Source organism: Cibotium barometz, chromosome 48 (genome assembly GCF_041138505.1).
Source record: "Cibotium barometz isolate CiBa-2024 chromosome 48, ASM4113850v1, whole genome shotgun sequence".
In the NCBI taxonomy this organism is placed as follows: Eukaryota; Viridiplantae; Streptophyta; class Polypodiopsida; order Cyatheales; family Cibotiaceae; genus Cibotium; species Cibotium barometz.
In genome coordinates, this window is record NC_141093.1 from 16787179 (window position 1) to 16802623 (window position 15445).

Consider the following 15445-nt stretch of genomic DNA (forward strand, 5'->3'; position numbering starts at 1 on the left):
GAACTGCACTGAAAGATGAAGGACAGTGTCCAGGACATGGGCACTGAAAGATGAATGACAGTGTCGAGGACATGGCCACTGAATGAGGGTATAGGCCAGTTTACACTAGCAAGTGGCCGCCACCGAAATGTGAATGTATCTTGAATTCTAAGCAAATTTTGAAGTGACCATAGTGGTCAAAGATGGTCAGGAGACCAGAAGGAATGCAGATGACATCATCCCTAAAATCTAGGGCTAGGGAACTGCTATTTTTGGCAGTGTCGGAATTGAAAAGTGTTCGCGTCAGTTTGTGTGGAATGTCAAGGGGACCAAAAACTGACAAAGGACTGTTGTGAGAATGTGAACCAGTCAGGAGATTTTTAGCCTAGAAGATTGCATGTGGAAAAGGCTTAAAAATGTGCCAAGTGTCAAATTTTGGTGCATTTTCCTCATTGAGAAGAGGGAAGCGTGGGAATTTGGGAAGAGGAGGCTCATTTGCAGCCATCGTGTGGTTTTGTTGCAGGAAAAACAGCTATGGTGGTGCACTCCCTTGCCCTACAACTCATGAATTGAGGGTTGAGCTTGCTCCCCACAGCCTCTCTCTCTCTTTCTCTCTCTCTTGCAGACTATGGAAATGCTCTCATCAGATAAAATCAGGTACAGTTGTGTGAATTTCATGCTTATATGCAAAGGTTAGTTGCCTCCTTGAACAGGAACAGGTGTAGTTGGTTCCTACACCAAAGCAGGGACGGAAGAGGGTAATAACCTCTTCAATACAATGCTGTTTCAGCACTGTTTAGGTGCTGTTTTTGGGTTGTTATGTTGCCCGGTTGATGCCAAAATGCAGTAGGACTTTGTTTAAGTCCTCCAAGACAGTACAAGGGTTATTTTGGGCTGAAAACAGAGCTGAAAACAGGTCTGTGCAGAAAATTACAACAAGCTGAATTGTGATGTTTTGGACTCCATTGGGTAGCTTGATGCCTATGGAAGTGAGCCTGTCAGTTGGGACTCATTCTGAGATGTTATGGAACAGTTTTAGTGCAGTTATGCTGGCAAATTTCTCCCAAAATTTGTAAAACTCAGCTGATGTAAGGAGAGTGCTTTGTTGCACTTGTGCTTTGTAATTTCCAACCTTTTAACAATAAAGAAATACCGCAAGGGGCGCCGGACTTCGGGGCCAATGTGTTGTTGAGCGAGGGAGCGAGGATTCTGTGATTGTGTGTCTGAGTAAGTCCAGGTTATTTGTGAATGAATTACCGCTTTATGTGTCCATAGACCGGTTTTATGGTTCCATTGCCGGGATAGGGTCCTCTTTTCTGCAAGAGCCCGGACACGGATTGGATTGGGTGAACAGGAGACACACATACTGAGGCACAACTGATTACAGGTGAGAAAGAGTACGGTCTCTTTCTTTGGATACAGGTTCCCTTAATTTTTCAGTTGACAGTATGACAGACAAAGGGAAAGGCAAGCTCCCTGCCGAAGAGAGTTCCTCTTCTACTCGCAGACAGCATATAGAGGTGACAGGTGCCCAGGTGTCAGCCTCTGCTCGGATGGAGCCAGTAGTACAGCCAGCCTTGTTAGAGGAAGAACAGGAACAAGAGGATTTATTTCATGCGCAGCTCCTGAGCATGGTTGGTACCTTTGAACAGTTGGTGAAGAATCCCAGGATGAAGAGGTATTTGCAGTCAAGGACAGGGGATTCCCAGGCTGAATCATCTCAGCATGCAGTTGAGAGGGCACAGGAACAAATGCCAAGGATGCCACAGCATGTAGAGCATACACCAGCAGTGGCAGCTGATCCAGTGCAGCATGTTACACAGGCACAGGTACATGCATTTAATGGCCAGGAAAGTAATGTGCAAAGGGTCATGCCGACCATTCCTCCATTCGTTGCTTTCCAGCCTGGCTATTTTGGTGGTGGATCTGTTTTCCAGGCCATGGCTAGGCCGCCCACAGTTTTACCAGGATTGATGTCAAGAGGGTCACCAGGAATGATGCCTATGGAAGCTGTGAACCCTCTTTATGCCAATATAGGTGTGCAGCCCGGATTTCAAACTTATTTTAGTCCACCTTTGGGGCCCGCAGCACCTGTCAGTGTAGCTGAATTTTCTCAACCTAGTGGACAAAGAGCAGTAAGGACTGATGCAGAAAAGGTGCAAAAGGATTACAAAGAAGGAGGTCAAGCAGTAAAGTTTGAGACTTTCAGTGGGATGCAGGACAAATTGAAAGCGCTGACTTTTATTCAGCAGTTTGATGCAGCATACACTGGGGGTAACTTTACAGAGTCTTCTAAGGTGCAGAAGGCTGCTACTTTCTTGAAAGGCAATGCATTGCAGTGGTGGACTTCATTGTTGATGCAAGGACAAGCACCTGCTACATGGGTTCAGTCTAAGCAGCAGTTCTCTTTTGCCTGGCTTACAAATACTTTTGAAGTGGATGTTATGACAGCATGGCACAAACTTGATGCAGCCAACTGTGTAAATTTGGAAGAGTATAATAAGAAGTTTTGGGATGCACTCTTGCCAGTAACTTCCTATAGAACAGTGCCATTGTCAGAGCAAATAGAGAAGTATTGCTATGGTTTGCCCAAAGAAATCAGGGATTATTGCATTAAGACCAATGTTTCTAATATGACTCAGCTCATTGAGAATGCAAACATGGCTAATGCATTGCTACAGGGAGGTTCACGTGGCTTTAAGAACACAGTGAACAAGGAACCTCAGGGCAAACAGGAACCAGTTATGAAGAGGGATTTCCCACCTAGACCATTCTATAGAAAGAAGCCATTTGAGAAGAAGACTTGGCAGTCACAACCTCAGAAAAGTGTTGGTCAAGGCAAAGGACAGAAGAGGCCACTATATGGCAAGTCATTTGAAGAGAGAAAGGCATTGATGCAAGCTGGGAAATGTTTCATCTGTGAACAAAAAGGGCATATGGCTGCAAAATGTCCACAACAGCCAGCAAAAGATGTCGAGGATAAAGAAGGGCCATTCAAGAAGAAGACAATGCCGAGTGCAGGATTGGTACCTGACATGGTTGGTGACCAGCCATGTGATAATGCTACAGAATTGTGCAGAGCATGGGGTAAAATCAGAGATGCTACAGTGCTGATTTTCTTTGACCCTGGTGCTCGAGCCAACTTTATTTCACCGGCATTGGCAGCCAAGTTGGGAATTCGTGCTGAAGAGATGGGACCAGTTGGACAGGCTGATTTGGCATGCCCTGGGCATTCAGTTCCTGTCACTCCTATACTTGGCAAACTTCGCATGCATATACAGAGTTATGTGGACACAGAGGAGTTTCTTATCATGCCCTTGGAAGGATGTGATGTCCTGTTGGGAATTCCATGGTGTCATAGGAAACATGCAGTGTTGGATGCTTTCAACAGGAAAATCACAATTGTACATAGGGACAAGACCCATGTTTTGAATGTGAAGCTGAAAGGAGAGTCTGTCCCAGTTATTTCTGCTTCTGCTATAACTTCAGTAATGAAAAATCATCTTTCTGCGTACTTGGTTTTTGCAAAGCAAATGAGTGAAGTTGAAACTGATTTGTCTACACTAGACGAAGGTAGAAAAGCTTTCTTGGATATGTTCAAAGATTGTTTTTCAGAATCTTTACCAGGAGAGTTACCCCCTGAGAGGCCAGAGGATCATGCCATAGATCTTATTCCAGGGTCTAGTCCGCCCAATAGGCCACCGTACAGGGTTAGTGCAGCCCAGCAGAAAGAGATTATGACACAGGTTAATGAGCTGTTAGAGAAGGGACTAATTCAGCCCAGTAGTTCCCCGTTTTGTTCACCTGTGTTACTAGTACAAAAGAAAGACGGTTCATGGCGAATGTGTATTGACTACAGAGCCTTGAACAAGAACACGATCAAGAATAGATTTCCGATTCCGCGCATAGATGATATTCTTGACCGTTTGCACGGAGCAAACGGTCAAGAATATCATCTATGCGCGGATAGATTTGAAGAGCGGGTACCATCAGATTAGAATCAGACCCGAGGATGTGCACAAGACCGCATTTCGCACTACATTTGGTCTCTATGAGTTCTTAGTCATGCCTTTTGGATTGACAAATGCTCCTGCCACATTTAACAGAATGATGGACAGAATTTTCCGTCCTTACAGAAGTTTTGTGGGTACATTCTTTGATGACATGATAGTCTATTCAAAGAGTGAAGAGGAGCACAGAGACCATCTGACAGTAGTCTTTAATGAGCTGAAACACAACAGATTGCTCATTAATGGCAAGAAGAGTGAATTCTTTCTGAAAGAAATTCACTTCCTTGGGCACATTGTATCAAAGGATGGTGTCACAATGGATCCTGCTAAGATTGAAGCAATCGTTTCATGGCCAGATTTACAAACTGTGCATGATGTTCGCAGTTTTCTTGGCCTATGCTCTTACTACCGCAGATTTGTAAGGCATTTTGCAGAGATTGCTTCACCGTTACATGCGCTTGAAAAGAAGGCCATTAAATGGCAATGGACAGATAAAGAGAAATTAGCATTTAGATGCCTGAAACAGAAAATGACTACAGATCCTGTGTTGACATTGCCAGATTTGTCTAAATCATTTGTTGTGCAGTGTGATGCATGTGGGAACAGCATTGGTGCTGTCTTGATGCAGAATGGCCGAGTCGTGGCATATGAGAGTAGAATACTCTCTGACACTGAGAAGAACTATCAGATTTATGAGAAAGAGCTACTAGCTGTGATCCATGCACTTACCAGTTGGAAACACTATTTGCTTGGTGCTGATTTTGTTGTGCAAACGGATCATCAGACGCTCAGATACTTTCTCACACAGGCAAAGTTGTCAGAGAAACAGATGCGCTGGGCAAATTTTCTGTCAATGTTCCATTTTCAGATAGTGCATGTGGAAGGCAAGAAGAATGTGGTTGCAGATGCATTGTCTCACAAACCACAAGTGTCAACTGTTTCTATTTCTTATCACCAGGAATTGGATGACATGAAAGAGCAGTATGCCAGTGATGAAGATTTTTCCAGAATCTATGAGCAGCTAATGAATAATCAACATCATGATCACTATGTTCTGAAAGACGGCTTTCTCATGATGCATGGAAAGCTATGTGTGACTAAGCAGTTAAGGCCGAAAGTAATGCTAGAAAGTCATGCTTCACCGTATGCTGGACATCGAGGCATTGATGCTACAGTGAAAGCGGTTGAGACTTTCTTTTATTGGCCAGCTTTGAGACGTGATCTTGATGCTTATGTCAGATCTTGCCTAGTATGCCAGAAGGTCAAGTTTGATAGACAGAAGGCACCTGGGTTATTGCAACCACTGCCTATTCCAGAGAAACCATGGGAAAGTATTGCCATGGACTTCATTTTTGATCTTCCAAGGACAACGACAGGGAATGATGGAATCTGGACTATAATATGTAGATTCAGCAAGCAGGCACACTTCATTCCTGTTAGAAAGAAGATTAAACCAGAGCACATGGTTAAGATTTTCATGCAGAATATCTTTAAATACCATGGTATGCCACAGTCTATTGTCAGTGACAGAGACCCAAGGATGACTAGCTTGTTTTGGAAAGCATTGTTTGAGAATATGGGCACGACCTTGAAATTCTCATCTTCTTTTCATCCTCAAACTGATGGGCAGTCTGAAGAGGCTAACTCTACTGTCTTGGATCTGTTGAAATGTTATGTGTCAGAACATAAGGCAGCTTGGGAGCATTATTTGCCATTAGTAGAGTATGCTTATAACAATACAGTGCATTCCTCTACTGGCAAGGCGCCTTTTGAAATTGTTGAAGGTGGCAAGAAAGTACCTCCCATTCTGCAGACAAAGGATAAGATATTTGAAGCAAATCGGTATGTTGAGGGATGGCAAGAAGCGTATAAGAAGGTCAAATATGCCTTGGAAAAGTCACAAGCTAAGCAGAAAAGAGCTGCTGACATGCATCGTCGAGAGCTCTTGTTTAAAGAGAATGACTGGGTCTTATTGCGCTTTGAAAAGGCACGACTGAGAAAAAGAAAGGGCAAGGAACGTCTGTTTCCTAAGCTGAGTATGCGATATTATGGTCCTTTCCAAGTCTCAGAGAAGATAAGTGATGTAGCATACAGGCTGAAATTTCCAGAAACCTAGAAGATACATAATGCATTTCATGTGAGCCTTTCGAGGCCTTTTATTGGCAATGTGCCAGAAGATATAGTGCCAGAGGAACAGCCTGAAGTGGAGGAATTGGATGAAATTCTGGTTCCTGAGCAGATTCTGGCCCATAAAGACAGAAAAGTGAAAGGACAAGTTGCAAGAAGATACTTGGTGAAATTCAAAAATTATTCACCAATGGATGCTAAATGGATGGATGAGGTTGAACTGGCTGATTCACCTCAGTTGATGCAACTTTACAAGGAAGCCTTCCTGTTAGAACCTGCAGTGGTTTAATATGCTTTTTGAAGCTGAATTTTGAATGACCTGTACATTTGTATTATATGTTTGGCAATGTACAGTTTTGACATTTGTTGTCAATGACTTAATCAATGAATGAACTTTCAGTGCTTTGAAGTTGTATCTGTTACGCTTCAAATGAATGATTTACATGTTGTGACACTAATAGTACAAGATATATGCTATCGCCCTGTGTTGCATCCGGAAACATGTATTTGAAAGGCTTGAACCTGCGATGGCACAAATGGTAGTGGGGAATTCCTATCATCGCCCCGTGTCATCCGTTGGGGGCAGGAGATACATGCGATGACACTCATCACCTGGGGAATCTTGTGATCGTCCTGTGTCATCCGTTTGCATGTGGACTTGCAATCGAGGTCGCTTGCTTCTTTCAAGAGGGGGGTATGTCACCAGGAGGTGAAACTTTTTGCAGTTGTTTTCCTTATTTACATTTCTTTGTAAATATATATTTTTCTTTTCTTTCTCTTTGGTTGCTGTTGCTTTCCCCCGGGATCTCTTGGAAGGGCTTGGGCCATTGCAATGTCAGAATGGGTCAGCCAGTGGGACTTTGGACCAGTGGTTGGCTAAGCCTGAGAACTGCACTGAAAGATGAAGGACAGTGTCCAGGACATGGGCACTGAAAGATGAAACAGTGCCCAGGACATGGGCACTGAAAGATGAAGGACAGTGTCCAGGACATGGGCACTGAAAGATGAATGACAGTGTCCAAGACATGGCCACTGAATGAGGGTATAGGCCAGTTTACACTAGTAAGTGGCCGCCACCGAAATGTGAATGTATCTTGAATTCTAAGCAAATTTTGAAGTGACCATAGTGGTCAAAGATGGTCAGGAGACCAGAAGGAATGCAGATGACATCATCCCTAAAATCTAGGGAACTGCTATTTTTGGCAGTGTCGGAATTGAAAAGTGTTCGCGTCAGTTTGTGCGGAATGTCAAGGGGTCCAAAAGCTGACAAAGGACTGTTGTGAGAATGTGAACCAGTCAGGAGATTTTTAGCCTGGAAGATTGCATGTGGAAAAGGCTTAAAAATGTGCCAAGTGTCAAATTTTGGTGCATTTTCCCCATTGAGAAGAGAGAAGCGTGGGAATTTGGGAAGAGGAGGCTCATTTGCAGCCATCGTGTGGTTTTGTTGCAGGAAAAACAGCTATGGTGGTGCACTCCCTTGCCCTACAACTCATGAATTGAGGGTTGAGCTTGCTCCCCACAGCCTCTCTCTCTCTTTCTCTCTCTCTTGCAGACTATGGAAATGCTCTCATCAGATAAAATCAGGTACAGTTGTGTGAATTTCATGCTTATATGCAAAGGTTAGTTGCCTCCTTGAACAAGAACAGGTGTAGTTGGTTCCTACACCAAAGCAGGGACGGAAGAGGGTAATAACCTCTTCAATACAATGCTGTTTCAGCACTGTTTAGGTGCTGTTTTTGGGTTGTTATGTTGCCCGGTTGATGCCAAAATGCAGTAGGACTTTGTTTAAGTCCTCCAGGACAGTACAAGGGTTATTTTGGGCTGAAAACAGAGCTGAAAACAGGTCTGTGCAGAAAATTACAGCAAGCTGAATTGTGATGTTTTGGACTCCATTGGGTAGCTTGCATAGTTGCCACACGTTTTTTGAAACGCGTTTTTGAAACGTGTTTGAAACGTTTCAAAAACGTTTCAAACAAATTTCCAAAAGTTTTTTAAAAGTTTTTTTCAAATTTTTTTTCAGGTGTTTTTTCCAGGTTTTTTTTAGGGGGGTGTCCATAAATTTATGTTTGGTACAGTTTAATGCTAAAATCTACATTCAACTTTCATATACATGAATCATGATACATCATGAATGATGAATCCATGATTCAAATTTCATACTGAATCCTGATTCTTAATACATCATACATGATTACAATTTACATCATACAATGATCATACATGTAACATGAATCATGATACATCATACATGATACATGGCAGTCTTCAGGAATCAGGAATTAGATCATAGATGGCAAAAACCCATATAATTATTAATAGCATAACCAGTTTGAAGTTACAAGTTACAACTTACAACATACTAAGCAACATACTAAGCACTAGTGAATAGTGTCAAATGATAAATCTGAAATCTGAAATACAGATGTCTGTACCGAAAGACCAAATACAAAAACTCTGAAAAAACAAATGGTCTCCAATGTCTGGAGTCTGGACTCTCAACTCTAGACTCAAGTGTCAAGAGTCAAGAGTCACTAGTAGTAACTAGTAACTACTCAGCATCATCCTCCTCTGAGGAATGTGAGTCTGTGTCGTAAGAAGATGAAGCCTCAGCCTCAGCCTCAGCACTCGTAGATGCATGATCTGCTGATGTCGGTGCCCGTGATCGTGTCATAGTAGCTGGTGCCATCATCTCCTCGTATAGCATGGCATAGATGTCGCGCTCCTCAGCAGGGATCTCTGGTACGTCCTTCACTTTCTCTATGTCGATCTTGTCGACATTCACTTGGCGCGGCTCAATGGGATTGCCTTGCTGCTCAATTAAACGGAGGTTGCAATGACAATACACCAACCGTTCTAATTGAGCAGTGGACAATTTGTTCCTCTTCTTTGTATGGAAGAGGGCCCATGTGCTCCAGTTTCTCTCACATGGACCAGAGCTGCAATCCTGTGAGAGGACTCGTAATGCAAGGCGTTTCTGTCAAAAGATAACAGAAAACTTTATAAATAATAAGAAGAAACAACTTATATAAGTTGTAAGTACTAAGTTGTTACTTCAAAGTGCAAACTTATTACATGTAAGTTGTAACTTGTCAGTGGGCACTTACCAGAACTGGAGTACCGATGCCATATTTCTCCCACCAAGAGACTGGCTGAAGCTGAGTCTCTCTCAAAACTGCAGTGGCTCTCCCAAAGGCATGACTCCCATTCCGAAATACTAGGAGCTCATCCTCTAACTTCCTGAGGAGCTGAACATCACCTCCAGTCCAGGTCTGGATGTAAGACTGCCATCCCTCTTCTAGCTCCTCATTGTTGAACTGCTCCTCATTCCGCCATAGTGGGTGTAGTATATGGGCAACCGCATGGATTGGCCTATGAAACCAATCCCATCTACGGTTCCACACCTCCCTGATGTCCTGGATCCTGTTCAACGACACTTGGAAGCATGGAATTAATATCAATGTATAATGTGGCCACTGGCAACTAAAAGAACAACAATGACATACAATGATACATACCTCTCAGCTGATAGTATAGTGCATCGATCTAGGGCCTCTCCAATGCGGTCCATGAACTCATATAAGAGTCCAAGGGTGCTGCCCTCCATGTCCGTAATGCGAAGCACACTATATATAGGCTGAGTGGCCGTGACAAGTGCAAGGGCCTCAGCCCACCAAGTGTCTCGCATTACCGCGCGCACAAATGCTACTGCCTTGGGATGCTCTCTATCATCCCATGCCATCCACTCCTGAGAGACAACAGTGCGGAGTAAACCTGTACGGACCCGCACAAGCCTCTCAACCACAATGAGCATGTAAGCAAACCTGGTGTTTGAGGGCTTCAACAACTCCAAATCACTGTGTGCACGAAACATAGCTAAAACCTTTGGCCTCTTGGTGACAAACTTCACCATGCTCCGAGAAGTACTAAAGAGGTCGGCAATCCACCCAATTTTGGCCACATCCTCTATCAAGAGGTCCAAGCTGTGTGATGCACATGGAGTCCACACTATCTTTGGAAACTCATCCTCTAACATCCTGCCCATAGATACACAATTTGACCCATTATCTGTAACTACCTGCACTATGTTCTCTGGGCCAATCTCTAGCACTGCCTCACGCAAATGTCTCCATATGAATGCTCCAGTAACAACTGTACCTGGAACCGAGGCATCAATGGCACGCAAAAACATTGTGCCCTTACAACAGGACACCAAAATGTTATATACATTTCTCTTTCTCATGTCTGTCCAGCCATCACAAAGCAATGTGCATCCATATTTCTGCCAGGTTGCCTTCAAAGGCTCCATCTCAAGCTCCACTGCCTTCTTCTCCTTCCTTAAGTGGGTTTTGCGAAGGGACTCATAAGATGGACCCTCCCACTCATACCCAATGCGGCTGATAGCTTTAATGGCCTTCTTCCAACGAGGAGTACGCACGACGTGAAATGACAAAGCGCATTGTATAAACAACTTTGTCAATTCACGTGTGGCCTCCTTGACAGCTTGCTTTTGTATGCCTGCTTTAATGCCTGCCCTCTTTAGAGAAGGCACGGTGGGCAATGAAGATCTGTGGGCTACAGGAATGGAGCTAGACCCACCTGCTTGACTCTGCAAATCATCCTCTGTCCTAGCTCTTTTGGACACATCACCTACAGAATCTGTATCCTGTACATCATCATCAATAGGCTGAATTCCCTTTGCTGCTTCATGTTCTCTCTTCCATTGCTGAAGAGACGCTACAACCTCTCTTGGTACTTGACTGCAAGGGCCAATGCCTTCCCCTCTTACTCCTGTAAAATGGGCCTTTACCCTAATAATAGACCCACCTGACACTTTGGCACAAAAATTGCATTTCCACCTTTCTGTGCCTGAACCCCCATATCTGCTCACAGGAGTTACGTGGTTCCACATGGCATCCTTAGCCCGAGGCATGATGAATGAATAAAGAAATTTGGGCAACCTGGCAAGAAATGCCCAAATTTCAAATCTGAAATTTGGTCCAAAATCAGAAAAAATCAGCATTTAGGGTTATTAAAAACCTGAGAAGCAGGGTGCGTAGGGGCCGGAGGAGTAGGCTTGGTGCGTAGGCAAGGTGTGCATGCACCAATGTAGGCAACCTGGCAAAAAATGCCCAAATTTCAAATCTGAAATTTGGTCCAAAATCAGAAAAAATCAGGATTTAGGGTTAGTACAAACCTGTTACCTACGGTGCGTAGGGGCCGGGGGAGAAGGACTGGTGCGTAGGTAGGGGTGCAAGCAAACCTGGAAGACTTCAAAGGCTGGAAACGTCTCTTTCAAGCGTCACTTTCAAAACTGAAATGCCAGGAGATACTGCATCGTACGTTTTCTATCATAAAAAAAAACTGGCCCAGCAAAAAAACGCGTTTCAAACGTTTGAAACGTTTGCACGTTTCAAACGAGTAGCCTAAAGTTTGAAACGCGTTTTTTTGCAACTATGGTAGCTTGATGCCTATGGAAGTGAGCCTGTCAGTTGGGACTCATTCTGAGTTGTTATGGAACAGTTTTAGTGCAGTTATGTTGGCAAATTTCTCCCAAAATTTGTAAAACTCAGCTGATGTAAGTAGAGTGCTTTGTTGCACTTGTGCTTTGTAATTTCCAACCTTTTAACAATAAAGAAATACCGCAAGGGGCGCCGGACTTCGGGGCCAATGTGTTGTTGAGCGAGGGAGCGAGGATTCTGTGATTGTGTGTCTGAGTAAGTCCAGGTTATTTGTGAATGAATTACCGCTTTACGTGTCCATAGACCGGTTTTAGTTGGAGCAAGAGCTTAGCTTATATGCTCAGCGAGCAGGTTTACGCTCATCAGGGCACGCAGGCTTCAGGAGAGCTTTCTCTACCACTGACCATGTATTCACTTTGAGATGTATGATTGATCAGGCCAAAGCAAGGAAGAGAAAGCTCTATTGCTGCTTTGTCGATTTCCGCAAGGCATTTGACACAGTACCACGAGAGGCTCTTTCAGCACCTGCAGTCTCTTGGCATACCAGCAGATATGACATGGGGCATCTATGCATTATATGAGTAAGTTTTTGGACAAGTCAGATGCCCAGGAGGTATGTCTAGCACCATTGGTGTGAAGCAAGGATGCCCACTTTCCCCCACGTTATTTGGGTTATACATTGATGAGGTGGCTGACTTCATTACACAAGGAGACGGAGATGGAGTTGATCTAGCAAGTACCTCAGTACATATTATGCTTTATGCTAATGATATTGTATTAGTGTCTAAGTGTCCAGGAGGTCTACAACAGCATCTACATGCACTCGATGATTTCTTCACACAGAGGGGTCTTACTGTGAACCTTGGGAAAACCAAGGTTATGGTCTTTCATACATCGAGACAGAGCAGGAGTCAGCTGACATTCACTCTCGCAGGACGCCAGGTGGAGGTGGTGACATCATACGTGTACCTAGGGGTTACCTTCTCTGCAGCAGCCACGCGCTTCACCATGGGTTCAGCAACCAGAGCTAGATTGACACGGGGATATGCAGCATTGGCTATGCTAGAGAGACAGTGCCACCAGGCGCATTTTCAGGAGCCCCGGACGAAGGGGTGGCTATTTGACACATTAGTCACACTGGCACTGATGTATGGAGCAGTGGTATGGGCGCCAGGCCTTGCTACCCATTGGTGGACACAAATAGAGAGACCACAAGCCCTCATGATGGCACGCATGATACGCAACAAACCGTCAATACCTCATGACATTATCCGAGGAGAATTTGCTGCGCCTCCTATGATGGTAGAGGCCATATTCCAGACTATATGCCTGCTAGACAGATTCAGAGAGATGCCACAAGACAGATTGTCATACAGAGCTTTTGAGGCATCTAGACAGCTGGCTGAGGCAGGAGACAGAGGATCATGGTATGCACAGTTCACACATTGGTTCTCACAGCATGGCCTAGACATGGATCATCTACCACCATTCCAGTATGACAGGGATGCACCACATATCCGTCTCATAGTGAGAGGAACAGAGTATTGAGACAGGACCTATGGCAGCTCTATACACGAGAGACATGGATATCGCCTACACAGCCTCTTTCACCGAAGATGCTATACTACAGAGATCACTTCATGAGTATCATTGATGATGGATTTATAGAGAGGCCTAGATACATGGAGGGCTTTTTACCACACGGCTCCCAAGTAGCTATTGGTCAGCTTAGAGTCTCATCACATCGATTGGAGATTGAGACTGGCAGAGCAACACGGATCCCCCGAGAGAGGGTATGCAGATTGTGCAGAGAGGAGGTGGAGAGTGAGGAGCATTATGTATGCAGATGCAGAGCATATACAGCCATCAGAGAGAGATATCCCATTTTATTCAGAGAGCCACATTCCCTACGCCAGATCTTTGAGGCAGCAGACCAGCGCATACTGGGGAGATTCATTCTAGACATACAGCGTCACAGAGAAACATCATTACAGGCTCAGACAGCTCCAGAGGGGGAACGACAGACATAGATTACTACATTTTTTCAGAGATCCACCCCTCCCAACCCCTACACAGCAGGGAATTACTCTAGAGAGCAGAGACACTCAGAGCCCGCAGGAGACAGAGGACACCTGGCTTTCGGACACCACGCCTATACCAGAGAGAGATGACAGAGATTAGAGCTCAATTTCATAGAGAGGGTGCGGAGCGACTGGCTCGCTTCAGAGCAAACCCAGGCATGTTCTTCAGGGAGCTGTGGACACCCCCTTCATTGATGTATACCATTTTATACCCCCAGTATGGTACAGGATGGAGCTAGCTAGGTTGCATATCATGATTGTATACTCCATGCATATAGCTTTGCATTCTCCTAGTAGTAGAGCTCCATCCCCTCCCCCACTCATTGTACTTATTGCACACCCAGATTCAGCTTTTTAGTTCAGTACTTTTTCATTTTGTTGGGATGACAGAGGATACCCCACACATGTACACTGATTTGTCTCATAGGCCGAGTTCGGTCTTTTGGAAGACGTTAATAAAATCTCTCTCTCTCTCTCATATATATATATATATATATATATAGAGAGAGAGAGAGAGAGAGAGAGAGAGAGAGACGTTAATAAAATCTCTCTCTCTCTCTCTCTCTCTCTCTCTCTCTCTCTCTCTCTCTCTATATATATATATATATATATATATATATATCACACTCACACACACATATATATAACACAGCATTGTCGAAGCTTTAATAAGCCTCGGTTCTCATTTGAAAAAGCTTCTCTTACCATGTCTTTCACCAATGAGTATTAAGTCATCCCTAGTGATTCCTGAACCTGCAATCAGGTTTTCCATTTTGATTAACCCAAAGGTCTACTTAGTACAGAAACTTTCAGCATAGATTACGAATCGAGAGATGACACTTACCATCGTCTTCAACCTTGATGTAAAACGAAGCAAGATCAACATAAGCGCATACCTACATAGGAGTTTGAGGATTAGCTATGTGGGGTCAAGCGGTACTTTGCATGCGCATGAAGGCAGGCAGGTGCATGTGTGTGTGTGTGTGTGTGTTGGGGGGGGGGGGGGGTGCGTGGATGGAGAACTTGACATGAAAAGAGTGCTAAAAATGGAGTGGTGATTCCTTCTTAACCATTAAGGGATTTTTACCTTCTTTGCACCAGCATCCAAACTGTTGCAAATCAGCTCCTCCACAGCTTGAGCTAAGTCTGATAAGATAGAGCTAGAGCGCAAGTGGCCAATCAAAGATTTGGGAAGACGTGCAATGTACCCCATCCTTCTTTACAAATCAAAAACCGTCTACAAAGCACCTGCAAGTGGCAGAATACATTATCAGCTCATAGCTAGCAAATAATTCAAACTGGAATCGTGAACACATCCGAAAAGAATCATGAGCATTGCTTGTATAATATACACCATCCAAAGTGTGTCAGAGTAAGCAGCATAAGCTTCCGAAAAGCAGCAGTGATGAAACATGAAACTTAACCATGGCAAAATGCTTCGATGTCTATTGCCACTTACATGTGGATACTAAGGACACCATCACATGCACTAATTAAGTTTGTGGCATGTGGACATGACAAATTTGGGGCAGTTGGGATGCTTAAGCATACGTAAACCTACATGGCCAAGGGACCAAGAACTTTAACCCATTATTTTTGGACTTACAAAGGCCAGCCGAGTAAAATTAATTGAACAATGATTTTCTCTATCAATAGGACCCCCCACTCCCATTCAAAACATCTTCTACAAGACTTTTTGGAGCAGCTGCTAGAGAGAGAGGAAGAAAGAAGAGAGACGAAAGTTATATTAAATGTCTACAAAAGGCCAAATTGGCCTATGAGACCTAAG

The 15445-nt window shown here is 44.0% G+C and overlaps 2 protein-coding genes across 11 annotated transcripts in view; both read right to left on the minus strand.

Moving 5' to 3' along the window:
• Positions 1–15445, minus strand: part of MLH3 (MUTL protein homolog 3) — a 75178-nt gene that overhangs the window by 57774 nt on the left and 1959 nt on the right. For 9 of the 10 annotated variants that reach the window (XM_086785547.1, XM_086785543.1, XM_086785546.1 and 6 more), the window contains exons 2-4: positions 14744–14904; positions 14501–14552; positions 14362–14409 (exon numbers count right to left, since the gene is read on the minus strand). In XM_086785547.1, coding sequence (XP_086641673.1) covers positions 14362–14409; positions 14501–14552; positions 14744–14869 — 226 coding nt within the window. In that variant the 5' untranslated portion in view covers positions 14870–14904. Of the gene's footprint in view, positions 1–14361; positions 14410–14500; positions 14553–14743; positions 14908–15445 lie in introns of all 10 variants that reach the window. The other variant, XM_086785538.1, reaches the window with a different exon arrangement.
• LOC147610886 (uncharacterized) lies at positions 8465–11046 on the minus strand. Its single transcript, XM_086785074.1, has 3 exons — positions 9632–11046; positions 9221–9536; positions 8465–9090 (listed from the first exon to the last, which is right to left on the minus strand). The coding sequence occupies exons 1-3, from the start codon at positions 11044–11046 to the stop codon at positions 8665–8667; spliced, it is 2157 nt and encodes a 718-aa protein (XP_086641200.1). The 3' UTR covers positions 8465–8664.

Excerpts from the sequence above, each read along its gene's own strand:
- LOC147610886 (XM_086785074.1), bottom strand. The coding sequence starts at position 11,046 with ATGCCTCGGGCTAAGGATGCCATGTGGAACCACGTAACTCCTGTGAGC. Across the intron at positions 9,537-9,631 it reads ACTATACTATCAGCTGAGAG|GATCCAGGACATCAGGGAGG; the intron begins GTATGTATCATT and ends GTCGTTGAACAG. Across the intron at positions 9,091-9,220 it reads GCATCGGTACTCCAGTTCTG|AAACGCCTTGCATTACGAGT; the intron begins GTAAGTGCCCAC and ends ATCTTTTGACAG.